The sequence below is a fragment of the Eutrema salsugineum genome, unplaced genomic scaffold (genome assembly GCF_000478725.1).
Source record: "Eutrema salsugineum unplaced genomic scaffold, Eutsalg1_0 scaffold_2, whole genome shotgun sequence".
NCBI classification, from domain to species: Eukaryota; Viridiplantae; Streptophyta; class Magnoliopsida; order Brassicales; family Brassicaceae; genus Eutrema; species Eutrema salsugineum.
Window position 1 is genome coordinate 11,641,643 of NW_006256829.1, and position 25,906 is coordinate 11,667,548.

At 33.9% G+C, this 25,906-nt stretch overlaps 4 protein-coding genes across 6 annotated transcripts; 2 read left to right on the plus strand and 2 right to left on the minus strand.

The window, feature by feature from the left end:
- The first annotated feature begins 1,769 nt into the window (after window positions 1–1,769).
- Window positions 1,770–3,835, plus strand: LOC18016476 (pyridoxal reductase, chloroplastic). The gene is made up of 7 exons (XM_006401624.2): window positions 1,770–1,993; window positions 2,074–2,302; window positions 2,542–2,635; window positions 2,720–2,843; window positions 2,925–3,178; window positions 3,264–3,357; window positions 3,444–3,835. The coding sequence occupies exons 1-7, from the start codon at window positions 1,877–1,879 to the stop codon at window positions 3,627–3,629; spliced, it is 1,098 nt and encodes a 365-aa protein (XP_006401687.1). The 5' UTR covers window positions 1,770–1,876; the 3' UTR covers window positions 3,630–3,835.
- Window positions 3,836–6,388: 2,553 nt separating this feature from the next.
- On the plus strand, window positions 6,389–9,155 carry LOC18016477 (GTPase-activating protein GYP7). Of its 2 annotated transcripts, none has more exons than XM_006401626.2 (5): window positions 6,389–7,013; window positions 7,198–7,333; window positions 7,426–7,475; window positions 7,559–7,612; window positions 7,697–9,155. In XM_006401626.2, the coding sequence occupies exons 1-5, from the start codon at window positions 6,772–6,774 to the stop codon at window positions 8,880–8,882; spliced, it is 1,668 nt and encodes a 555-aa protein (XP_006401689.1). In that variant the 5' UTR covers window positions 6,389–6,771; the 3' UTR covers window positions 8,883–9,155. The 2 variants fall into 2 exon arrangements, with proteins under 2 accessions (XP_006401689.1, XP_006401688.1); XM_006401625.2 differs by having other exon boundaries at window positions 7,201–7,333.
- Window positions 9,156–9,247: 92 nt separating this feature from the next.
- Window positions 9,248–10,656, minus strand: LOC18016478 (cytochrome b5). Its single transcript, XM_006401627.2, has 4 exons — window positions 10,512–10,656; window positions 10,293–10,390; window positions 9,789–9,855; window positions 9,248–9,713 (listed from the first exon to the last, which is right to left on the minus strand). The coding sequence occupies exons 2-4, from the start codon at window positions 10,377–10,379 to the stop codon at window positions 9,463–9,465; spliced, it is 405 nt and encodes a 134-aa protein (XP_006401690.1). The 5' UTR covers window positions 10,380–10,390; window positions 10,512–10,656; the 3' UTR covers window positions 9,248–9,462.
- A 2,851-nt stretch (window positions 10,657–13,507) lies between these two features.
- Window positions 13,508–17,167, minus strand: LOC18016479 (metal-nicotianamine transporter YSL3). Of its 2 annotated transcripts, XM_006401628.2 has the most exons (9): window positions 17,064–17,167; window positions 16,574–16,641; window positions 16,037–16,484; window positions 15,780–15,952; window positions 15,421–15,518; window positions 15,190–15,324; window positions 14,920–15,109; window positions 14,704–14,821; window positions 13,508–14,619 (listed from the first exon to the last, which is right to left on the minus strand). In XM_006401628.2, the coding sequence occupies exons 3-9, from the start codon at window positions 16,410–16,412 to the stop codon at window positions 13,691–13,693; spliced, it is 2,019 nt and encodes a 672-aa protein (XP_006401691.1). In that variant the 5' UTR covers window positions 16,413–16,484; window positions 16,574–16,641; window positions 17,064–17,167; the 3' UTR covers window positions 13,508–13,690. The 2 variants fall into 2 exon arrangements, with proteins under 2 accessions (XP_006401691.1, XP_024011700.1); XM_024155932.1 differs by lacking the exons at window positions 15,421–15,518; window positions 16,574–16,641; window positions 17,064–17,167 and having other exon boundaries at window positions 16,037–16,318.
- Between the last annotated feature and the right edge of the window lie 8,739 nt (window positions 17,168–25,906).

Sequence of the window (25,906 nt, forward strand, 5' to 3'; positions counted from 1 at the left end):
AACAGAACACCTACCTCTACAATTCTAATACAAATTCAGTGTGCTTTTTTGTTATAATAACACATTTATTTGAAACCGGAAAAATAATAGAAAAGTCGAATCATATTCGTTCTGTAGCTATTAGTGTATGACCAAAGCATCCTCGAGTTTTATGGGCCATATCCCACATGTCAAAAACACTTGTCTTTCGAGTGGCTCAAACGATCATTTAAACATTTAAAGTTAAATCTATGTCAATTGATTATTTAATTGCATGCGTATGTTTGTCCAAAAGAGAGGCTCTCCACACATATAATCTAAGCTTTCAAGTTTCAACTACTCTGAGAATAATAAGCGCACAACATTTCCTATTTCGTTACATCGTCTCGCCAATATAAATCTCTTTATATATTAATAATTCACAGTTTCTGAATGTGAAACCTAAACCTAGTTTAAATATTGGTGTCGTTTGTAATGTGGATGACATGAGCAACTTATCAAGGCACGCATTAGATCGTCATGTAAAACCTCTACACTAATTTTTAATGTGTTCATATCCTTCTGTTTTTGTTAACAATTATTTGACTAAGCGTTAAAGTCTATAAAGAAAATATTAAAGTATTAGTAAAAACAATCGACACGTCGGTGAAGTTGATGCCAACAATTTAACGACGTCGATTAGGCATATTCTATATGCCTTATTTGTTATTCGCTTTGGTCTTTTGATCAGAGTACCGTGCCATATTTCATTTTATAGTTCTGTTGTGGAACTATATAACTCATATAAAACATGTATTTTGACTTCTCTCTATCGTAACTAATTCGTGATACTTCATACTTTATTCATTGAGAATTCATCCAATTAGCTACTGAACTAGAATTTAAATATTTTTTATATATTGTAGTTTTAACTATGATTGGCTACTAGCCTTCTAGGATACGTGTTCACTTGAAACCGTTTAATATTAACACCGTATTACGTATATATACATTTTGTGATGTACTTGTATACCATTTTTTTATAAAATATTTTTCTAAAGATTTGCACAAGATTTCCGCTTTATCAACAGTTTTCTTTTTTTAGTTAGGGTATTGATAAATCTTATTTTATCATATATTCCTTTCGTTTCTTTTTATAAGCTGATTTAGCTAAAAACACGATTATTAAGATATTTACTTTTTTTTAAAAAATATCATTCAATATACTATAAATTATTATCAGTTTAATTAATTATAATAAAATTATATAATATAATTGGCTACACAATATCCAATAAAAATAAAAGTTGCATAAAATTATGAAACAAAAAAAACATTCTAAAACAGCTTATAAATAAAACGGAGAGAGTATAGACTACTTTGTTAGCCTTTGAAGATACCTCCTAAAATAACAGATGTATGAGACATTATATTAGACATACATAAGGGGTTATCATGGAACTTATCAAAAGATCTATAAATATTTGGTTCATTTTGTTTAGGAGCTTATCAGAAGATCTTTATTATGTTATGTGGTTTGTAGTTTAAGTATTCGTTAAGGTCTATAAATATTTGGATTATGATTCCTGCACTAAATTGTAGGTACCACGTACTATTTATGAGATGCATGCAATATATGTAGGTACTAAAATGATTGAAATTAAACTGAACATATGTAAAACAAAACAAAACTAGAATAGATTACCTATAAATGTCGTCGACAAAAAAAAATCCCCCTATAAATGTCAAAATAAAAATTACAAAACGTAAAGCGTAGAGATTTCTTTTTTTTTTTTTTGGGTCGACAAAGCGTAGAGAGTTATCACAAAAGATATATCCTATTTTTTTTGGGCCACATAATGAGAGAGGAGGCTTCAGAGCCTTCTTCTCCACTCTCTGACACTTAGAATCCTTTTCAATGGCGTTCACATTGTCCACCACAAAGACCCTCACCAGCATAAACTGCTCGGGCAATCCTTCAAACATAACCACCTTTAAGCCCCCCAAGCTCCCTCTTTTCTGGCCATGGCAAAAGGTACACACGCCGATACATACATAACGATAATCAATGGCTTCTCTTTTCGATAGTAATTGGATTGATGACCGATGTATTAGGTCAAAATGGGGCCTCTGAGTGTTTCTCCGATGGGTTTTGGTACATGGGCTTGGGGCAATCAGCTTCTTTGGGGTTACCAGACTTCCATGGACGATCAGCTTCAACAAGCTTTCGAATTGGCTTTGCAAAACGGAATCAATCTGTTCGACACTGCTGATTCTTATGGCACTGGTAGGCTTAATGGCCAAAGCGAGAGACTTTTGGGGAAATTCATCAAAGAATCTCCAGGTCTGTCTCTCTTTGATTTCCCCCAATCATGGGCTTAGTTAAGTAGTTAACTGTGTTCGTTGTGGGTTTTCCTGGTCTAAAGTTTCTGTCTTTCTGATTCATTAGGATAAATTTAGTAATTTTACCTCTGAATTGGTTTCAAATTACATTTTGGAGCTGTTTGATATGTAACTGTTTGTGTTTGGTGATGCAACTAGTTAATTGTGCTTAAGCTGATGATTTCTGGTTGCGAATGTCAGCCTTGAATGGGAAACAAAATGGAGTTGTGATAGCTACAAAGTTTGCAGCTTATCCATGGCGGTTAACTTCAGGACAGTTTGTGAATGCTTGCAGGTCTTGATTTTGTCTCTGTCTATCTTTCTACTTCTGGTTTGTTGGACATTGATGTGATTATCGATTGCTCTTTTCTTGTATCAGAGCTTCTTTATACCGGCTTCAGATAGACCAGCTTGGGATCGGACAGCTTCACTGGTCTACCGCAAACTACGCGCCTCTACAAGAGCTTGTTCTTTGGGATGGTCTAGTGGCAATGTACGAGAAGGTTGCTTTGAACATCTACTGAATAACAATTGTCACCGTTAAGCCCTTTGCAAAATTGATGAAGAGGTTTCATTGTTCTCAGGGGCTAGTTCGAGCTGTTGGTGTCAGTAACTATGGACCTAAGCAACTTGTGAAGATTCATGATTACCTCAAAACCCGAGGGATTCCTTTATGTTCTGCTCAGGTGCAGTTCTCGTTGCTAAGCATGGGAAAAGAGCAACAAGAGATCAAGAGCGTATGCGACGAGCTTGGGATTCGTTTGATCTCTTATAGTCCTCTTGGTCTAGGAATGCTAACCGGAAAATATTCCTCTTCAAAACTTCCCACTGGTCCTCGGTTAAGTATTTTCTAACCTTATCCGATTGCTCAAAAGATTGATAAAACAACAGTTTGTAACTGTTCTTAAACACCTTTTCAACAGATCATTGCTGTTTCGACAAATTCTTCCTGGATTAGAGCCTCTGCTCTTAGCACTGAGTGAGATAGCAAAAAAACGAGGAAAGACTATGCCTCAGGTACTTGTTTTACTTCATAAGATTCTTGGGAAGAAGAAATTTGACACTTTGAAGAATGAGTTTGTTATCTGTTTTATTTTTTGGAGGTTGCAATAAACTGGTGTATATGCAAAGGGACAGTGCCAATTCCGGGGATAAAGTCGGTTAGACATGTTGAGGATAATTTGGGCGCAATGGGATGGAGACTGACAAATGATGAACAGCTTCAGTTGGAATATGCAGCTGAAGAATCACCAAGGTCGATGATTCAAAACATTTTTCAGACAAGATGATAAGGATAAGAGAGGGAGTTTATACACATAGACCACAAATGAGAACGATGTGAATTTAAGCATTTATTCTCTCTCTATATCTATATGCACAGATTGTCAAAGAACACCAGTAGTTTCTGAAATTTCCCTTAGCTAGCTCTCAATGTGATCGGAATTTTAACAATGTATAATTTCATAACTAATAGTGAAAAAATATATGATAAAGACTATATTAGCGTTCCGTTATACTCTAGTTGATTTGCTTATAGCTCCAAATACATACTGCTTACTGCAAGAGGGTGAAAATGTTATTGGTTCTACAGTTTATATTGGAGGTCTTGCATTCATTTTTTTTGGTTCCAGAAGCTTTTATGCCTATATATTTTATTACATTTCTATTTGTAAATAAAGTTTTGGCTAAGGCCTATAGTCTCCTTTGCCGGGACCAATGTTTTTGAGAGGAACCTGATACGACACTATACCAAGAGCTACTTGGTTTTCTATGCATATTTGTAGAGCATAATATCAAAATCTCGTGTTTTTATATGATTTTACTCAAAACCAAATCTACAAAGATGGATAGAATTTACTCACTATAAAAGATCGTTTGAGAGTAAAAGTCTCATTGATTTTATATAACACTATCACTATGTAATACTTTTAGCAACTTAAATATTACTTATGATCCACAATGAATGGTCGATCGATATTGTTCGATAGATTTGTTTATATGACTGAATGGTTGTAACGGACGAAATAATGCGTTTGTGGATAAAATCGTTTTTTTACTATACATAAGTTTGGTTTGTAGTGGTAGGACTCAAAAATATAAGAAAAAATGGTTTGGTCCGTTAAAAAAATAGTGGTATGATTAAAGAAATTTAATCTGTATCTCTACTTGTTTGCTTCAAAAATAGAACGGCCATTAGTAAAGCAGACTAATTTCGTCATGTACGTTGTATGTAATCACTAAATCTTAGATTCAGACATATGTGTTGAATGTTTGCAGCGGGAATAGCAGATTCAAACCATAATATATACTCATATTTTAGGACGATAGACATTATCAGCATTGTTATGAGGGAAACAAAAACAAAGTTATCGATTGATCCGTAGTGGCCAAACTTGTCATTGCAATTTCTGTATTTACAAAGACATAACTTATCTTTCAAGCAACCAAATGTTTGTCCCTAGAAAATAATAATGTTATTTTATACCTACAACTTGGCTACTAGTCTTTGCAGTCTTCTCTATCCAACGAACTTAAACTCCTCATTCAAATATCCTCATTAACTTCTCTTCTTTGTTAATCGCAATATCATTTAAAACAATTATAGTTCCAAGAACATGCAAGTATATTTCATAATAATTTAAATAAAATACTACTAGTAGCACATTATTGGAATAATCCTTTTCCATATGCTTTGCAATTTAATACCAACTATATTCCTTTTTTGGTTAATGACATACGCGGCTACATTTAATTTAATAACATATCTTCGGCTTTATGTCAGTCAAAAAAAAAGAAAGGGATAGTTATTTTCTCTTTATTCCGTTACACTTTAACGACGCACTAGTCACAACTCACAAGTGATCAAAATAAACAATAAAAACATATTGCTTAATCCTATTAATCTCAGTCTTTGTTTATAACTGTCCTAAAATTTATAGTCTCTGCAGTTTTAATTTGGCTTAGTTCAATGTCTGACTTGACTCGGTTTACAGATATGATTACCAATCGGCTTTTAACTTGGTCCGTTTTATCTGATAAGATAAATACGTTTCCTAATCCATAAACCTTTTTCTTGTTTGGTTAACCTTATCTTAGTATTTCACTTAGGCAAACGTGATTTGTTTAACTGACCATTTTCTCCACAATAATTTTCTTAAGGTATACGAGAGTAAAAAGTAGCCGATGTAGTGACCAACCTAACTACCTAAGTAATGTACTCTGCTACCATGTTAATCAAGAGACGATATAAGAAAATAAATCTTGGATAATTCTTTTCTGTAATTCAACTATCGAGTTATAACATTAGACATTCTTATACATGGACGCTTGATATTTTACTATATGATCCAATCTTAATCTTAATAATATGGTTTTCATTTCACTCTAAACCAACCATTATACACTAATCATGTCAAATTGGTTTGCATTAATGTAGATGAAGATTGTCGAATGAACTTTTGTTGTTCTGCTATCTAAAGTATCACATCGGAAAATATATAAATCAACTTACATAATCTTTTGACTATATATGTTAGTACTTTTCAATATCTTACCAAACAAAAACTATTCTAAAATAGAGTATTTTGTATACAAACAACTAGATCTATAGCCATGGTGCTAATCTTAAGATTACCATTGAGTAGAAGTAGGTCCATTAGGTCAACATTCTATGATTAGATTTGTTTTTTAGCATAGCTAATTTTTTAACTTGAAAATCTACAAAATTAATCATATGATTATGTTCCTTAAAAGCCGCGGTAAAGTTGCGAGACGCAATGAAAATCCATAGCTTTTGACTTTTTAACTGTTACTCGACTCGTCACACGTGTCATCTTTTCTTTGGCCACATCCGATTTTGATATTTTTGTTCATCGCGTAAAACTCCACAAACGAAGACTAATAAAAAGAAACGACGCCGTGTTATCATCACTAAATTCACCTACCAAAGCGCGTGAAGTTATTAAGCAGCAAGCGCAAGTCCACGCGCCTAAAGTTACAATTACAAAAAAAAAGAGACGATAGCTGAAAAAGAAAGAGCAAAGTGGTTAAGAGGGGCTTCAGTTGTTGGATGCTTTAACATTTTTTTTTCTCTTCTTTCTTCTTTCTTCTTCTTCTCCATTTTGTTCAGTTTCGGCGTGCTGAAGAAAACGCTTGAGGATTTACAGTGAGACAGAGAGAGAGAGAGTGATAGAGACAGATCGTGGGGGCAAATCGGTCAATTTCTTACTCTCTCATGCCGGATTTCCGCTGCCGTTTCTCAGACGGCGGCGTTCTTATCTGCTTTAGTCACCGGCGGAGTAATTCTCCGGCGCCGATACTCTATACGGAAGAATGGCGTTGATCTAAGTGACGATTTGTGTAGATCTCTGATGCAAGACGGAGACTTTGGGGTTTTTGTCTGATTAGATTTAAGTTTTGTAAGAGAATCAGATGAAGGCGTTACGGCGAAGCTATACTTCAACGTCTTCAGGAAATTCTTCTTCTTCTTCTCCGTTACCGTCTTCTACTTCGTTGCCATCATCATCTTCTTCTTCTTCTTCACCTCCTTCATCTAATTCTTCTTCTTCTTCGTCTTCTTCTTCCTCTTCCTCTTCTTCTTCGTGGATCCATCTCCGTTCGGTTCTTTTTGTGGCTAATCCTTCGTCTCTATCTTCAGTTACTTCTTCCGATCGGTGAGTGTCCTCCCCTGACCTCTAAAGCTCTTAGATTTGGAAATATGTAGATGGGATCTTAAGATTCTGTTTTGAGCTCGAATTTAAATCTTCACAGCTCGGTCCGATCAAAAAGTTTACTATATCTGTTCGGAATTTAGCGTGTGGGATCTTCTAATTTTGACTTGGTTTTTTTCTTGTGTAGTAGCCGGCGGAAATCACCGTGGTCTCGCCGGAAAAGGAAATGGGCTTTGACGCCGCATCAGTGGAGGAGTTTATTTACACCGGAGGGCAAACTCCGTGATGGAGGCGTTGGGTTCCTGAAGAAAGTTAGAAGCAGAGTGAGTCTTTTGAACAAGGAACCATATATATATGTCTTGATTCTTGCTTTTGTCTTTACGGTTCTGATAATGCTTTGATGATGGTTCTGTAGGGAGCTGATCCAAGTATTCGTGCAGAAGTGTGGCTCTTCTTACTCGGAGTGTGAGTGTTTCTTCTTGTTCTTGTTTTTTTTTTTCACTCTGTTGGATTCTCAACTTGTTTTTCTCTGATTTTATGTGTTGCAGCTATGATTTGAACAGTACTAGTGAAGAAAGAGAAGCTGTTAAAACTCAAAAAAGGTTAGAAAAAGATCTAGATACTTTGATACATACAATGTTTGTATATGTTGACAAATATTTCATTGTTGGGATCTCTGAATGTAGGAAAGAGTACGAAAAACTACAGAGACGATGCCAGATGCTTCTCAAGCGTGGTAATGGAAGTACCAATAATCTTGAGGAGGAGGAGGAGGAACTTCCTTCTGAGGAGACAAACGATCAATGTGTTCGATTTATGGATGATTATAAGATGTCCGGACAAATGACAGCTCAAGATGTGGTCTCTGTTGTGAACACTGATTCTTCTGATACAGATTCTTGTGAAGACAATGAAGATGTTCAGCTACTTCCATCTTTTGTATACAGCGATGAAAAAAAACCGAAGGAGGATAACAATAATAGTCACTCTGAAGAGAATAGTTCTTCTCCTGTAGCTGCTTCTGAGATCAAAGTAGATATTGCTGTACACGAAGATTTTTCTACGTGGCAACGTATCATCCGTCTTGATGCTATACGCGCGGATTCAGACTGGGCAACTTACTCTCCATCTTCGACTGCAATCACAGAAAGCAAAGCTCGCTGTTTAGCTGAGTCTGTTGGTTTAAAAGACTACGAACACTTGGAAAGCTGCAGGCTTTACCACGCCGCACGGCTCGTTGCGATTCTTGAAGCTTATGCTCTCTATGATCCTGAGATAGGCTACTGCCAAGGAATGAGCGATCTTCTATCACCTATCCTCGCTGTGATCTCGGAAGATCACGAGGCTTTCTGGTGCTTTGTTGGTTTCATGAAGAAAGCACGGCATAACTTCAGGCTAGACGAAGCAGGGATCCAGAGACAGCTTGGTATCGTGTCAAAGATCATCAAATCCAAAGACTCTCAGCTTTACAAACACTTGGAGAATCTCCAAGCTGAGGATTGTAGCTTCGTTTACAGGATGGTTTTAGTGATGTTTCGGAGGGAGTTGAGTTTTGAACAGACGCTTTGTCTCTGGGAAGTGATGTGGGCTGATCAAGCTGCCATTAGAGCTGGTGTCGGGAAATCGCCGTGGAGCAGAATCAGGCAGCAAGCGCCTCCAACAGATGATCTGTTGCTCTATGCGATCGCTGCGTTAGTGCTACGTAGGAAACTGATCATACAGAAATACAGTAGTATGGATGAGATTGTGGAGGAGTGTAATAGCATGGCTGGTCAGCTTGATGTCTGGAAGCTACTTGACGATGCGCATCATCTTGTCGTGACGCTACATGACAAGATTGAAACTCTTTCTTCTCAATCTCTGAGCATTTGATGAAGTCTATGTTCAAAGCCAGAAATGAAGTGTTCTACTACACAAAGGTCCCCTTGCACTCGGTCTGGCTGCGTTTTGTTCAAGGTTTTAAGGTTGTCTCGGTGATGGTTCTTACCGGTTTTACTTGTCCCTCAGCTTTTCTTTCTTTTTGTTTCCTCGTCACACGGTCAACACAAAACAACTATCTATCACTTTTATTGTAGTAGCTAATGAAAAAGAAAAACTTCCTTCTGAAAATGTAAGGGATGAATCAGAAACTGTCGTTCTCCACAATTGTATGGATCAAATAGATTCAATTGTAGAAATTCAGTTTCCTTTTCTTCATTTAAACTATCTGAAAAAAACAAACCGAAACTTTTTGCAATTGATAAAGAAGCACTCCCTTATTAGATATCATCAAAGTTAAAAACATTTCACCATAGAATCAACAAAACTAGCAACACATTGATTACTGGTTCGTAGTAGTTTCAACTAGAATAATCAGTAAGGACAGATGCAGATGCAGTCTTGGACCAAACAACAGTATCTTCAGAGAAATACAGAGATATTTCAATGGCAAGCAAAACGCAAGCCTTAGCTTCTACTCTTTCTTGGTATATTGACGGACAACAAGAGCCAGACCCAAGATCAAGATTGGAACAAGGAACTGCAGGATCTTGATAATGAATTCTGGTGTCTTGTCTTGGTTGTACGTCGGTTGCTGCGGCGCAACGTATGTCCTCGTAGCTGGAACACTAGACGAATCGATCTCACCAATGTAGTATTTCTCCATCATGTCCCTCGCGGTGTCGCTGTGACCAACGTCTTCAAAATCATTCGTAGCATCTTTCCCTGCAAAAAGCAGTTATCAAATCCGCATTAGAACAGAGAGAAGCCACTGATATATCATAAAGATCTTTCTCCAACCTGTTGAAGACAACAACACTTCATCTCCTCCAGGATGATCATCCATGAATGGGGTCACATCATACACCTGAACACTCAAAAGTTTAAAGAACCAAACACTAATCATTATTGGACACTAGATCAGCCTCAAGAACGCAACAATCACGGATCATAATCAAGTAGAAATCAATGACTAACTATTAGCACTACACACAAACCATGCTTCTCCAGAGTGAATCAATATTACAAAAGACAAACCATGCTCAAGCAATGTAAAATTACATCAAATTTGCTTAGAAATGAAGATTGTGATTTTAAATCGTGAGGGGCTTGATAAAACTTCTAAGCAGTAATAGTTATAAACCGGAAAAATCTTCTGGGCACCAGCCAAATACTAAACTTGAGAATCGAAGCTTACTCATATGAAAGAGAAGAAGAAGCTACACAAAACCCGATTTCAAACAAGAAAAGTCGAGTCTTTAATCTACCCAGAGAGATTTCTCAAACAAAGAGACGAGATCTAACCTTGCCGGAGATAATAAGCCAACAATCCTTGGTTTTGTTGTGCTGTGAGACTTCTTCGAAAGCTAGGATCTTCTTATCTGAAGCCATCTCTCCTTAAACTGCAAACAAGAACACATCAGAGCGAGTCAAATCTACGATAATCTAGATTAGTAGATACAAACAGCTTTAATAGATTTAAAATCGAAATAATCAGAGAGATGATTGTGATAGTTAACTTACGGATTTGTGAAAGAAAAGTGGGATCTTTCCGCTTTCAGATTCAGATTTTCGATTGCTCCAAAGCTCAAATCAGCAAAAGACGGAAGAAAATGGGGTTCCTCACCTACTTAATTGTGTGTTCAACTTCTAGCGAAAAATACCAAATTACCCTGAAATAATTTACCAATGGGATATATGACCAGGGGTAGTTTTGGTCAAGTTGCACTTTGACTTTTAAACCAATCGAATTGGGCTTTGAGCAAAATCATATTGAAATTTGTTTTTTACTTTAGGGGAGATCTTATTTTTTGGTCCACGTCGTACCAAGAAATTCGTGTCTTTTCTCGATAAAATATGACGTGTGGTTTCAGTGTGCTGTTTCCAATATTTTACTACAAAACAGGAAATAAAAAGTTTAGCAAATTGGGAAAAAAAAGTAAAGAAACTCTTAAAATATTTTGTTCCTTTTCTGATTTTTTTTTTTTGCTTTCAACTTTTTTCATGTTCCAATTACAGTAGAAACTCTATAAATTAATACTCAATAAATTAATAAACGCTATAAATTAATAAATTTTTATCCCGAATTGGGACAGTTCAAAATATAACTCGATTCGATAAGATAATAAGATAATAATTTTAGCAAAATTTCTATGTAAATATATGGTCTCATTAATATCATAAATTAATAATTACCATAAATAAATTTTGATATAAATATATAAATAAAATAATTTATTAAAATATAAGTTTAGTGATGTTTTTATTTATTTTAACTTAAAATTTTCTTAGAAATCATCTTTAATATTAGAAATAATTATTTAAAGATTATAATTTTTTTAAAAAAATCTCTTTCAAAATTGATAAAAAATAAAAAATATTTCTTTCTTTGAAATCTATAAAATAATAACTCTATAAATTAATAAAATATCAAAGTCCCAACATTATTAATTTATAGAGTTTTTACTATATTTTATTTGTATATCCGATGCTCCATCCAAATGCATCTAGATGCATTCTAAATCAAACCCTCAAGATAACGATTTCAGTTAAGACAAGTTCGTTTAATCAATGTATGTTAAACGATTTATTTATATAAAGCATCATCCGAATGCATCATTCAGATATAACATTTGAATGTAGTATCTAAATGCATTTTTCAGATAAACAAACAAACATGTTCTAAAGGTCGGATTTAAAATCTAAAGTTTCATATAAATTTATTTTTAGACTGAAGAAGCAATACAATCGTATCATTAGCTTCAATAAAACGGAACATATATTATATATGATTCAAAATATAAAATGTAGACTGATGTGTAGGTAAATAAGTTTCATGTTATAGAAAAATATATAATAATTGAACTCTAATCTTGTTGTTGTTATTCTTGTTGCAATTTTCAAGAAATGTGACAATTTATTTGAGACGTTTTTATTTTATACTAGATGAATACCAGCGTATACACGCGGGTCTTTTTTGTAATGTATTTTTTAAATTTCACAACAAATTAGTGACCTTAATACTGCATAAAAATCTATTATTTCTGTTGTACAAATTTAAAAATAGAAATATTTTTTTAAATATTAAATTGTTTTAAAAATCTATAGTTTAACACGAATGCACTGATATATTTTAAACTATATCACGTTTTGCTCACTTCTCTCAACTCCTATAAAAACTTCTGAGCTCTCTCTTAACCACAGTGATATAGTTGTTATTTATTTCACATTGTTAAAAATTATCGTTGCATTATTAAAATATTACTCTAAATCTACTTTGAAGATTCTTTTTGTATTTTGGATTTGTAATTTTCTTAAAAAACCTAATTATACGATAACATTTGCCAATGAAGTCACCAAAACACAATCCTAATCCAATCTTTCTAAACACCACACACACACACACACACTCAAATAGACTCTTTAAACGACAACATTTTACTACTCATTTCTTCATATTTTGTTCCACTTAGTTCCTACATGATTGGAGTCAAACTTTCAACAATCTTTCTTTTTTTGAACATGGTAAAATATATTTACCTCTGTTTAGTAGGTTATAAGTATTTCTATGGAATGTATTAAAATGATTAGTAGAATTTTTATTTTAACCATTAATTAGCTAAACAAACTGTCATACATATTCATAAACATTTACATAAACTTTATATTATAAGCAAATAAATAAACTTTTGGTAAATTATAATTAAAGAACTCTTAAGCTATACAATAACACTGCTACTTATTGACCCAGCTAGTATATTCTACACATAATCACAATTAGACTCATAGAATATAGACCCCCATTGGCGGTTTCCTTGCAAAGGAACATTGTATAGTGGCTGCTTAGCCTTCGCATGGATATTTTGATGTCTACTGAAATAAAGAAATCAAAAGCTTTTATAGGTCATCGCCGATTCTCTGTTGAGTTAGTAATTGATTTCGTATCTAATAGTCATTTTGATTTGCTTTGATTCCTTTTTTACTTACTTCCACAAACATATATACCTTTCTCAATTCTTCTCTTTTGCGGTGGTGATGGTCCATTCTTTCTCTGCGACGTCATCTATTCTGATTTCCTAACACTTGTTCTCCTTCCTCGTGTTTATGTGCTCTCTCTGTTTCTTTTTTTTTCTTTGTCATTAATCTCCTCCTCTCTCTCCCTCTCCTACTCACGGCTTGTCCTCTCTTCTCTTTTCTTCCTCCTTTCACGACTCTTTCTCCTCTCTTTTTTTTCTTATTTCTCCTTTTCTCTCTTTCGACCTCTTATGACTGCTCCTATTTTTTTTTTAGTTCAGTAATCTAACTAAAATAACTTGTATATAAAGATATATACATTAGTTAATTTAAGGAAGATGAATCACATTTTTTAGGAGAATTATCTTAATAAACGTATGTTTATCACTGAATTCAATGATTTAAGTAATAAATTGATGCTTATTTAAAGAAAAGATTTTTAAAAATTATTAAATAATAAAAATTTAATAATTATTTAGAAGATGATGTGTCAAAAGGATGAGTGCTTAGGTGTCAAATTTGTGAGACTCAACTCACTCTTTATATAATAGATACATGATACAGTTATGAATCCCACTATAAACTTCTCAAACTCTATTTTATTTTCCGCAATTCCTAAAGATTTTCTTTAACTATTTTTACGCAACACAAAAATTGCATAAAACCTCTATACTTTCTTTAAACTTAAACTATTTACTCGGCATGAAGCTCATACAGATCGGAGGTCTCACTCCGGCCAAAGCAAGAACCGACGACGGCAAAATCCAAAGACCATCTCCACATATCAAACCGGAAGCAACCGCCGGTATCATTAAACCGGCTTTAACCCGATCCCTCATATTCCACACAAACACAATCAAACTCCCAACACACATATCAATAGCAAAATACCCTCCGACAAGAAACGGAACCGCCATAGCCATCGGAAGTGGGACCCACTTCCCAATCTTCTCCGGCGACAAATCCCTAACGAGATTCGCCGCCACGGCGAAGGCGAAAAACCCATAGCAAAGCTGAAGACAATGGTGAGGCAAAGCAGAGAAACCTTCCACTCCAAGAATCGCCATGTTTCTGTAAATCAAAGCGTAAGGAGCTTTATACTCTCCTTCAGGGTTTCCCACATCGAAAGCTTTGTAAAACAAAAAGAAAGTGAGAGGAGCCACGACGCAACCGATCCCTGTCCCGATTGCTTGGCTCACAAGCATCGACCTCGGTGAAGTCAGAGTCAAATGTCCGGTCTTGAAATCGTGCATTAGGTCAGAGGAAATCGACACGATCGATTTTATCAGTCCACAACCGACTAAACCGGCGACTACACCGTCTTTTTTCCCGGCCATAGCGGCTAAGATGAACAGAGCGACTTTACCATAGTTATAAGCCATGTTCATATCTGTGAGCCCTGCTCCATAAGCGTTGCTGAAACCTAGCGATGGAGCTAACATGTAAGCTACGACTATGAAGTACCATTTGAGCTCTGGGAACATTAGAGGTATCGCGATGATCGATACGACAGAGAAAGCTGCGTATCCAACTGCTGCAACCCATAGAGGAATGCTGTCTCTTACGAAGATCTCATCTCTTTTAATATCTGCTATAGATTGTTTATCTTTCTCCGAATCTGCGGTTTACATTTCGATCTTATAATCAGATACGAAAAAATGATGACTTTTTATAGTTTCTTGGTGAGTATATATATACTTACTAGATTTCCCAGAGTGACGATTCTTTAACTTGGAGTATATGTTTCTTGCTATGTCAAGAAGAATCTTGATAAAATGGTAAAGCCCGTCTCCGAGAATCAATGAGATTGATACAAACACCTGTAGAAAACATGTACAAGTTATGTTCAAAATTGCTCGAAAGAGAGAGCAAAAGTGTTTATTGTAGATAATTTAGTTTTCTTGTGTTTGTTTAGAACCTTGTAACCATTGAGACTCTTCATGCTGCTTTGAGGCAGAGTTGATGGGTACCAATCTCCTTTAAGACCTTTGATGAGAGGCCACATGATTCCCCAAGACAGAATCGCGCCAAAAAGCAAAGATAAGTTTACAATGTGGGAACAGATCATTCCTGCTCCAATATATGTCATGCTAAAGTCGAAGTAGAATCTGTGAAGTATTTTTTTTTCAAGATCATCAAGATTAAGTATATATCAGTACAAATAAATCAAACTAAGAATTATACTCACGAGTTCTTCCAAGCTTCTAATCCGAAAGTTGGAAACTGAATGAATCCGCAATCTGAACCACCAGAGAAGAACCATTGAAAGAAAGACCAAATGAAGCTGAATGAGAAGTACTTTACAAACCCAAACACTTGTTTCCTGCATAGAAAACAGAGCAAATAGTTCTATTCAAATCAGAAACTTTAGAAACGTGGCGAAAGAACGCAAGAGAATGCCAAAAATTCGGGTTAATACTTTGCCATTTTATTGCCTTTAGAAGTGTGGAAACCGTTGATTAAAACCGCTGTAGCTGTTCCACTAGGATATGTTAGCTTGTAGTCTATGATCATGATCTGGTTAACAAGCAAAAGCATAATGAAACTTAGCAATCTAGACCCAAACCGGTTACATATAGAGATTTTGTGACAGACCAAACCAACGAACCCGAGTTAATACTCCAGACTCGGCCAATACTAACCCCGGTCCTACATTGGGTTTGGCCGGGTTGGTCTGGGCCATAACATACTTTATGGCCAGACCAACTCACAAACTTTTGGCCTACCAGGCTACCACAACATCTCTAGGTAAAAGTCAATGAAACATGAAGTCTCTACCTTTCTTAGAGGAACCAGTGCCAAAAGACCAACAAAGCATGTAAAGAACAAGAAACCGGTCATCCAACCGATCCCAGGTTCTTTCGTGCTTCCCGGATTATTCCCTTCAGTGTGAGTTCCTGACTGTTCATAAGTGTTTCTGTTCAAACCAAGAAGGTAAGAACCAAACCCACCTGCAATTCAGACAAAACACAAGCTCAAGCAATCGATCCAAACCAAAGAATGATTAAAACATCATAAAATTTTTATCATCAGACCTCCAACTGAAATGCTGTAACAAGCAACAGCACATGTTTGGACCACAGTGTTTTCTTGTTTAGTGAACGGTTTAGTCACAATCCCGGCTTTGGTGAGTAGCTTAGTCCAGCTTCTGAGGAACACAAAGGCTAAAAGTGCTGCAGAGACGTTTAGGTTCGGGACCAAGCCTGTGGTTAGGTTTAGCTTCATCACGATCACACTGTAGATAATACCAATGAACAAGCTTGCAACGATTCCTCTGAAAGTGATTTGACTTTTCCATGGAGGAATTGACTTGAAATCATCTGCTTCGTTTTGCGTCTCTTCCAAGTCATCTCTTTCTTCTCTCTCTGTCTCATTTCTTGTCTCTCTCTCCATCATCAACGAGCTCCTCATTTTTTTTTTCTCCAGGAAAAAAAAACTGAGTTTCTTCTTCTTTGTTTTTTTTTTTGTTGTTGTTGCAAAACTCTAAACAATACCCAAAAGATAGATTCTTTAAAATCAATCATAAAGCTTACTTTTTTCCATGAAACTGACGAGAGATTAAAAAAGGCTACCTCTTTTGGATCAATCCGATTCAGGGAATTTTAGATAGAATCTCTCTTTCCACGCCCAAGCTAAATATCTGAAGAAGAAACAGTTACTTAGCCAAAAAAAAAAAAAAAATTAAAGCGAAGCTAGAGATTATTTTAATCTATTGCACAATCTGTAAAGTTAAAACAATAGAATCGTATCAAGTGACGCAAATTATCTCTTTTGCTCATAGATCTAATTAAAAAAGTCGATCAATTTGGATTATTAAAGATATTCAGGAATCTGCCATTAATCCACAACAAGTAACAAAGATAAGTTTTTGAGTCGAACCCATTTTTTTATTTTTGAAATTAAACAGCTAAATCTGCCAATGTCTAAGCACCAAACTGGATTTGTGTTGTCATTGTAGAAAACAAGAAAATGGAAATAGAAAGAAAGAAAGACGTAAGTTTTTACACACGAAAACCACACTCCCACTTCCCAAAGAGATAAAGAAAAACATTAATTGCTTACACGAAATGAAGACCAAAGAATAGCCAAATTTTGGTTGTAGACTTTAAAAATGTAATTCGGTGATTATTCAAGGTATATATAGAAGCAGAGATGGAGAAGAAAGCTCAAAACCGAGAAAAGTTTAAGAAGACTAATAATGGGGCCTTGGGTTCTTATGTACCGCACGTTGACATCAGTACTACACAAGAAAGAACAGTTTTTTTGGGGGTTTATGTAGTACAATAATCATTAAGGGACTAAACTTTTTAAAACTTACGTCACCAAAAAGAAAAAAAATTATGGAGGTTAATTGTTAATTAAACCCATACAACCTTGATGTATGTCATTAAGATAATCACATAAATATCACAAACTACAAATCAAACTTGAAAAGTTTTTCAAACGTATGACTATTCTTTGTAAAATGGATGTGATGTTTTAAGACACTTAGATATAAATTAATAATGAATATATTTCTACTTGTAACGATATTGTTCCAATTTTGTTATTCAATTTAATTATTAATATGTCATGATAAATGATAGTACCAAACTATAGATTACAATATTTAATTTCTTTTAAAAATCATAAATATGATATCATTTTTAATGACCCAAATATAATATCATACTAACGAACCTTTTTAAAAATACTATTTAACTCGATGAATCTGGTGGTGTTCATGTGAAACGCTGTGGTGACTTTGATTCTTTATTTGACTGGTAAAGTTAAGATTTATTTGTGTAAACCGAGATGACCGATTCATGTGGCTGTGTCATTTATAAACACGATGATGACATTTTCCCATCCATATATGGACAATCTTATGCCACAATTAACCATCTTTTCTTTTGATAACCACATGATTACCTATTTAAAAAAATAAATAAAAACATAACTCTCAAAATTATTGTTACATATGAATTTATATTTTATATATACATATTAATTTCCATAGCTAGTCAAGCAAACAAACTGGTAAATGTCAACTGCATACCATGTGGTCACAAGCATACCAAACCCAAAAGAAAATGGAAAGTTGAATAAATATACAACTTTTGATTCTTTTCGTCTACACGTTAAATTCATAAGTACAACTGAACTAAATGCGGACGTCTCTATAAAAATAAATAAAAGCAAGACCTGTTTTTTTTTCATAGTAAAACTTTGTAGTTTATATTCTACAAAGACACACTGATTCAGTTTGTCATAACGTTTTTAAGTTTAATGCATTGGTATGATCGAGTTGGATAACTACTGATTAATACTGAGTAGCTATTAATATTATGGCCAAGATATAGTATTAAGTGTAAAGTTGACTAGAGTTGGGTAGTTAAGGCACAGCTGTTAAGTATTTTGTTTACATTATTTTATTTTAAAAAGTGGTATTAAAATTGCAATATATGGTGCTCTATAGTCTATGCAGTAGTGATGGTTGAAATTGTTCTTTCATCAGTTTTGTAAAATAATATATTAGATATTTATTTTCATATATTATTTTAGTCATGCTTCATCAAACTTTATAATAATACTCCATTATATAAGCATTAACATTTTGATCTCTGGAATACTTATATAACAAGTGGGGTAGATGGTCATGGTCCTACAAATAACTCTAAGAGAAATTACATCCACATGGTTCTAAAATATATCAGCTAATTACATCTACACGATAAAGGAAAATTCATTTCAATGGCAATATTACTAAGTTTTTTTTTTTCCAAATTGTGTAGCAATATAGCAATGTGATTAGTTTTCATATGATATGTATATCAATTAGATAATTATCATGAAAAATATCGTTTCTAAATGTTTATTGGAGAATAGTTCGTTCAAACTGAAAACCAAGCAATATAGTGGCTTGAAAATTAAAAAAATCCGGGGTATGTAGACACAATCTTTTTCACTTCTGTTTAATCAGTTAAAATTATATCATATTTAGATTTTAGATGTATTAAAGAGGAAAATAAATAGAAAACAATTAAATTGCTGTTTTTTTTAGTAACAGGGATAATTTGTTCCCAAGTCCGACTAACTAATCCTCCAGATGAATGTAACTGTTGAGTAATCCTCCAGTTTGGAAAGCTCTCACCTCAAAGCTCCTTGGGACCTCGTACTCGATTAACTGGGACTCTCTGCTCACCCGGATCCAAGATCCCGACTCGGATCATATCAAGTTGTTCATGGAAAGATACATTTTCGAATCTGCAATATACCATATATGGCGAGAACGTAACCGTAGACGGCATGGTGAGAACCTCACGCAGCTACAGCAAATGATCAAACTTATCGACAAGAACATGCGTAACCAATTTAGTGCAATCCGGTTGGCTGGAGATATGAGCTATGAAGATGGAATGAGTCGTTGGTTTGGATACCTCTAGCCTTAGCACAAGACATTTTCTTTTTCTTCTATTCTAAGTTCTAAATTTCTCAAAAAACAGAAGCAGAGATTGTAAAACAAGACTTTTTTTTTGTGTGAATAAATTTAACATTCATTTCAAAAAAAATATGTTTACAAAACTTTTTTATACATCTAAATATGATATCATCATGCAGCACATGTATAATAGGAACTATTAGATAAGGAATCTCGGACATCTCGTAGATATTACGAGGCATTGCCACTACGAAGAAGAAAAAGAGAATAATACATCTCTCTTTTGTACGAACCATTATTTTTTCTTCGGCTGTACGAATATTTCTTTTTCTATTTCTATTTCTATTTGTTTTAAACTTATATTAGTTCACGTATCTTACATTTTTCGGGGAATACACGTTAAATTTATTATACTTCATAGAAAAAATTAAAGGCTTTTGAAAAGGAAACTGGAGTTTGGTGATTAGAACACGTGATGATCAATAAAATTGAAGGAAAATTATTAAAGCGGTAGGTAAAAGTATTAAAAAGGTCGACCAATTTGGGAAGTGATGAAAGTGTTTAATTAACATTCTGGCTTATTATTGCACATCGACCGTTACGGTGATTTCTTTACAAAATATATTCTATTAAAACAGAAACACATTTAGTGATTGCATCCAAACATTTTTAAAGTTTTTTTATAATATTTTATTTTATTTTTATATTTAATTTCCGAAAATTATTTATTAATTTACATATTTTTAGATTTCCTAAAATCTAAGTCATCTTTAATTTAAATTTCAAATTATTAGAAATTTAATTAAATTTAGTTACAAACATTTGTATTCAATTTAATTTAAATTCAAAAAATTCAAAAACATTATAATTAAATTTTATTACGAAAAATTAAATAATAATTTTAATACTTTAAAATTTCTTAAATACAGGAAAGATTTAATTTAAAAATTTTAATTTAAATAATATTTTTATAAAAATGCATAGTAAATAAATATTTTATCGGATTTATCATAATCAATTGGTCTAAAATATCAAATATTTGAGATTAATAAATATTTATATTATACAATAATATGATCAAGCTGATTAGAGTTATATATATATATATTTAAGGTCTATGAGTTAATTTATTAAAACATGTAAGATATTAAGATGATTTGAGACAATTAAACTAACAGGTTAGCCAGTTTATATATATATATATATATTTTTTTAATAGCAAAAATAATAAATAAATATCTTATTATATTTTTTCATAATCAATTGGTCCAAATACTTCATATTAGTAAATATTTATAGAGTTATACAATTATAATTATAGTCTTATACGGATTAGTTTGTCAAAACATGTAAGATATTAAAAATGATTTAAGACAACTAAACGGATGGATGACAACTAAACGGATGGATTAGTAAATTCATAGATATATAGATTTTTTTATGTGTAAATCTAAATTCACATAATAACAAAGTTTATAATTAACATTAGATCAATGTATACTTAATTAACGCATACTCTTATTCTACTTATATACAAATTTTACTGTTTAAAATTAAAATATGATAATAATTTTTTGATTTAAAAAAATAAATAACAAAAACAAATTATATCTAAAAAAAAAGATAAATGCATTTATATTAGAAATAAAAAATAAAACATTCTCGTGCGGACGCACAGGGTTAAAATCTAGTCTATTATATTAAAACAGAAGCACATTTAGTAATTGCTTCCAAACACTCCTAATTTTTTTTAAAGTGTTTAAAAATAATTTTAATAATTATTTATATTTAATTTCGAAAATTAGTTATTAATTTAAATATTTTTAGAGTTCCTTAAATATAGGTAATTTATATTTGATTTGATTTGATTAAAAATAAGAAATCAGATATTAATTTAGATTTGATTTAAAGATTCTAATTTAAATAATTTCTATACTATTAAATATTTTTATCAAAAATATCTAGAATTTTTTTTTAAAAAAATTCACATATGAAAAATAATGGTCATATTTGAAATATAAAATATTTATAATGATGTAAATGATATGATATTTATGTTGCTTATATAATATATTTACGATTATGATTTATTTACAACTTAATAAGAAAATAATAAGTAAAATTCAAATGTATAATTTAAATATTAAAAATATATTTTTTAAAATTCATAGAACTAAAAATATATATAAAAAACCGGGTTAAAAATATTTTGGTAACTAAAATCACTAATTTTGAATTATATATGTATATCGAAAATATATTTTCTATACAAAATCAAAACATAAAAAATTAAAAATTATTGCATACACTATAATATGGTTTGAAAAAACAGTTGTACATTCCCTTCGTTGATTAAATTTTAGAAAACTATAATGCTAAATAATACTGTTAATACATCTCAAACTTTTAACAAATAATTATATTATACGGTAATATGAACGGAAAAGTTAGAATTATGTTTTTATAATAGTTCATTATAAATTAATATTAGTGGATGGGTTAAAATTATATTTTTATAATTATAATTAATTTTAATACTATAAAAATATATCTAAACACAAAAATCAATATTTTCACTTATTAAAAATATATTTATAAAAATAATTATATCTAAACTCAAAAACACAAATTATATTATAAAATTCGTTAAACAATAAAAAATATTCTCGTACGGATGCACGGAATTAGAATCTAGTACACAATTAAAAAAGGTACACTGAATGAAAAGTGTGAGCGAAATCTTGTTGATGATATTCTTACATACGATCTCTGAATACAAGATTGAAGATTTATGAAAAAATTTAAACTAAAAGGCGATTTTAGAAGGAGACGAAATATTAGATTGCTTGGTAATGCAGGTCAAAATGCTCTTCTCCATGCATTTACGCTTTGAATAACCATTCTGACTTTCCGCGCAACATCTATGGGTTTTTTCAACATGAGATTAGCATTTAAAGAAGAGGCTTGAACCAACATGATGGTATTAATGTGTGAGAGAGCAAGAGCAATCATACTACTTATCTTTTACCCCCAAAAACCATACTCTCTCACTTCAGTGTCATTTTGACACATTTCACACATATTTAAAAAAAATTAACAAAAAGTATACACTATTCCTTATTAATACACACAACAATTTTTTATTTCTAATTAATATTCTAAAAATATGGTTAAAATTTGATTTTTTTAATTTTGCATTGCAAATACAAAATGTTCTTTTTAAAATAAAAATTAAATCCAAAAATGACACTTTTTGTAAAACAGAGCCAATATTACCTATCTATTTGAGTATTACTCTTGGTTCCGTTAAACCATTTGTCCACTAATTGTGTCCTAAGCTTCCCACTTTGACCATGCCTATCATCATAGCTAGACCTCGATGGATCACTTTCTAATGATTAAAAGTATGATCTTACCAAAATTTAGTTTATGATTGATCAACTGACTCTTTTGAAGTCTGCCCATTCATCTTGGGGATATTGGACGTCCACATTTGTATTATAGACTTTATAGTCCACTTTATGCCAAACGACATGAACCAAGCAAATGGGATTTGGTATAAAATAGCACTTTCAGAGTTTCGGTTATTTCCTTCTTCTTTTTTAATGTCATTTTTTTAAAAGCCACTTATTGGAAAAGAAAACATTTCATCTTTATCTACTATTTTGTCTATATATTGATATTGTCATTACAATAAGAGGTTTGAGTTAACGATATAGCGAAGGAATTATGTAAGGAAGTAAGGACCACTATACTACTCATATTTTTCACTGCATAATACTTAGATAGGTACAAGGAATTTGAACCAAAAAAAATATTATGTCAACTTACTCGGTTTAGTTAAGCATCCTAATATGTCCCATTTCCGTCCACGTCCTAGTAGCAATCTTTGCCTTAATATATCAATTTTTTTTTTCAAGTAACTAAAGATATAATTATACTGTTTATTCTAAACCATTTTCCATTGATATTATAATTTTGATCATTGCGGTCATTAATATTCATCTATCGGTCAGTCTCCAATATTATTTGGTCGATCTTCCAAGTCAACAGAATATTTCAAACCCATGAACTGTCTTCAGTTTTATCTGCAAGATTTAATTAAACCTCACATGTTCATACTGAATTATATTGGAATCCATGTTCGGTATGAAGATTATATATAGCTCTTGATCAAGAGATTCCACTGCCAACTAAAAAAGTTGCATAGTATCATGTAGTTAGGCCTAAAAGCGTTACCTAAAATCATTGATCTATATTGTTTTCCATTCCAGTGGGCAGTGACAATTAATAGTCGTCTCTCCTCATCAGTCTTGATATTCTAGTGGATAGTAGTAATGAATCCGGAGTTACGTGTTTGCTTTGGGATAAAGAATAAAATTGGAATATTGTTGGAGGTACGCTCCGCTACCCGGTTTGGACCGGTTAATGACCGAGACTGGCCCAATTGATCATGGTTTACGATAGTCTTAGCCGAAATGAGCTTGGTCTGATAGCGCGGTCCGCTAGGAGATAGGCCCAGCGACTAGAGGCGGTGGGAGTCGACAAGGAAGTTCTAAGTCTTCTCCTCATTAGTGTACTATAAATAGAGGATTTGTTACTGTAGAAAGGATCCTTTTTTCGGACCCGAAGATATAGAGACCTCAATATTATTGTATCCAGTTCGTCGAGAGACCTCCGAACTGAACGAACTGTAAACTTGAAACTTAATTAAATAAAATCAATCTTCTGAACTCGAATTACCGAACCGACCCTAAATATTTGAGAACCACAATCATGGACATCATCGGACCCCTATGCCGATCAACAAGTCAAAAGGAGTACATTCTGGTCATGACGGATTACTTCACGAAATAAGTCGAAGCCGAAGCGTACCCCGAGATCACCGCCCTTGACGTTCAAAAATTCGTTTGGACGTACATCATCTGCCGACACGGGGTCTCGCACGAGATCGTCACAGACAACGGACCACAATTCATTGCAGGAACGTTCAATGATTGGTGTGCAAAATTCAAAATTCGTCTTAGTTTCTCGACCCCACGCTATCCGCAAGGCAACGGTCAAGCCGAGGCAACCAACAAGACCATCCTGGACGGTATAAAGAAGCGTCTCGAGGCTAAGAAAGACACTTGGGTGGATGAGCACGACGGAGTCTTATGGTCGCATCGAACTACTCCACGCGATCAACCGGATAATCTCCCTTCTCTTTGGCTTACGGAATCGAAGCCCTTTGTCCGGCCAAAGTTAGCATCCCGACCTTAAGATACGCCGTGCTCCCCGAGAACCCCGACCTCAACGACCAGATGATGCTCAACAACCTTGACAACTTGGAAGAACAACAATGTTTAGCTCTCCTCCGAATCCAGAACTACCAACGCTTCGCTGCTCGGTACTACAACAAAAAAGTGCGAGTTCGGCACTTCGACGAAGGCGACCTCATCCTGCGCAAAGTATTCCACAACACCGAGGAGCTAAATGCAGGCTAGCTGGACACGAACTGGGAAGGCCCATATCAAGTAGAGAGTCGTCAAGCCAGGAGTATATGAACTCATGCAGCTCGACGGAACGCCGATCCCGCGATCATGGAACTCGGCCAACCTCAAACGGTACTACTACTAAGTCCCAGCCATCGCGAGCTCGGACCAATCCTTCTAGCGCTACAAGCGCTCCTAAAAAAAAAAAAACAGTCCGGCTTCGGCCGAACTCACCTCTGTAAACTGAACTACGAGTGGCTTGATCCCTTGCAAAAGGGTACGTAGGCAGCTTGATTTCGAGTCCAGCTACAAATCCAATAAAAATCCATCTTTTTTCACTAACTCCACACATCGACTCCCCGGCCAGGAGATCGATCCAAGTATTTCCAACGAATACAACCCCAAAAGCCGAGATCAGTCTCGCCCGCATCCCCATGATGCTCCATCACTTAAAGCTGGAACCCAATCCGCACTCGCTCCTCCAAATAAGCGATCCGTCAACCCGGACTCAAATTCGGAAAAGCTCCCAGAGTTCGTTCGCATCGTCATCATAGCATCACGAACTCCCCAATTTAAGAAGAACAAGACAAACTCCCAACAGTTCGCAAATAAACTACGCAATACGAGGAAAGTAAATTCTAAGCAAAATACTAAGTAAAATCCGTGATCATTCCATTAAAATATCCAAAAATTGTCGAGTTAGACGACAACAATATAACGCCAAAGCTGGCGACAAAACAACAAGTTAACCCCAAGCTCAGCGGGTAGGAAAACTATACGACCTAGTACAACATAAAAAAAAAACAACAACAAAATAGTCTACTGACGAGCAACAGAAGCCGGACTCTTCAAACTCGCCGCCCGGTCAGCTGAGATGGACTTGGAGTTGGAGCCAAACTAATCCAAGCCTTCCGGAACTTGCGTCCCTGGGGGGAGCTCGATTCTCGGGATAAGCTCAGCGTCGGCCGTCAGAGTAAAGTCCTCATTCCTGAACTGTGGAAGAGGAACGT

Excerpts from the sequence above, each read along its gene's own strand:
- LOC18016476 (XM_006401624.2), top strand. The coding sequence starts at position 1,877 with ATGGCGTTCACATTGTCCACCACAAAGACCCTCACCAGCATAAACTGC. Across the intron at positions 3,179-3,263 it reads AAACTTCCCACTGGTCCTCG|ATCATTGCTGTTTCGACAAA; the intron begins GTTAAGTATTTT and ends CCTTTTCAACAG. Across the intron at positions 3,358-3,443 it reads GAGGAAAGACTATGCCTCAG|GTTGCAATAAACTGGTGTAT; the intron begins GTACTTGTTTTA and ends TATTTTTTGGAG.
- LOC18016477 (XM_006401626.2), top strand. The coding sequence starts at position 6,772 with ATGAAGGCGTTACGGCGAAGCTATACTTCAACGTCTTCAGGAAATTCT. Across the intron at positions 7,014-7,197 it reads TCAGTTACTTCTTCCGATCG|TAGCCGGCGGAAATCACCGT; the intron begins GTGAGTGTCCTC and ends TTTCTTGTGTAG. Across the intron at positions 7,476-7,558 it reads TGGCTCTTCTTACTCGGAGT|CTATGATTTGAACAGTACTA; the intron begins GTGAGTGTTTCT and ends TATGTGTTGCAG.
- LOC18016478 (XM_006401627.2), bottom strand. The coding sequence starts at position 10,379 with ATGGCTTCAGATAAGAAGATCCTAGCTTTCGAAGAAGTCTCACAGCAC. Across the intron at positions 9,856-10,292 it reads GGCTTATTATCTCCGGCAAG|GTGTATGATGTGACCCCATT; the intron begins GTTAGATCTCGT and ends TTGAGTGTTCAG. Across the intron at positions 9,714-9,788 it reads AGTGTTGTTGTCTTCAACAG|GGAAAGATGCTACGAATGAT; the intron begins GTTGGAGAAAGA and ends TGCTTTTTGCAG.
- LOC18016479 (XM_006401628.2), bottom strand. The coding sequence starts at position 16,412 with ATGAGGAGCTCGTTGATGATGGAGAGAGAGACAAGAAATGAGACAGAG. Across the intron at positions 15,325-15,420 it reads AAAGGCAATAAAATGGCAAA|GAAACAAGTGTTTGGGTTTG; the intron begins GTATTAACCCGA and ends TTTTCTATGCAG. Across the intron at positions 14,620-14,703 it reads TCGTCACTCTGGGAAATCTA|ATTCGGAGAAAGATAAACAA; the intron begins GTAAGTATATAT and ends TGTAAACCGCAG.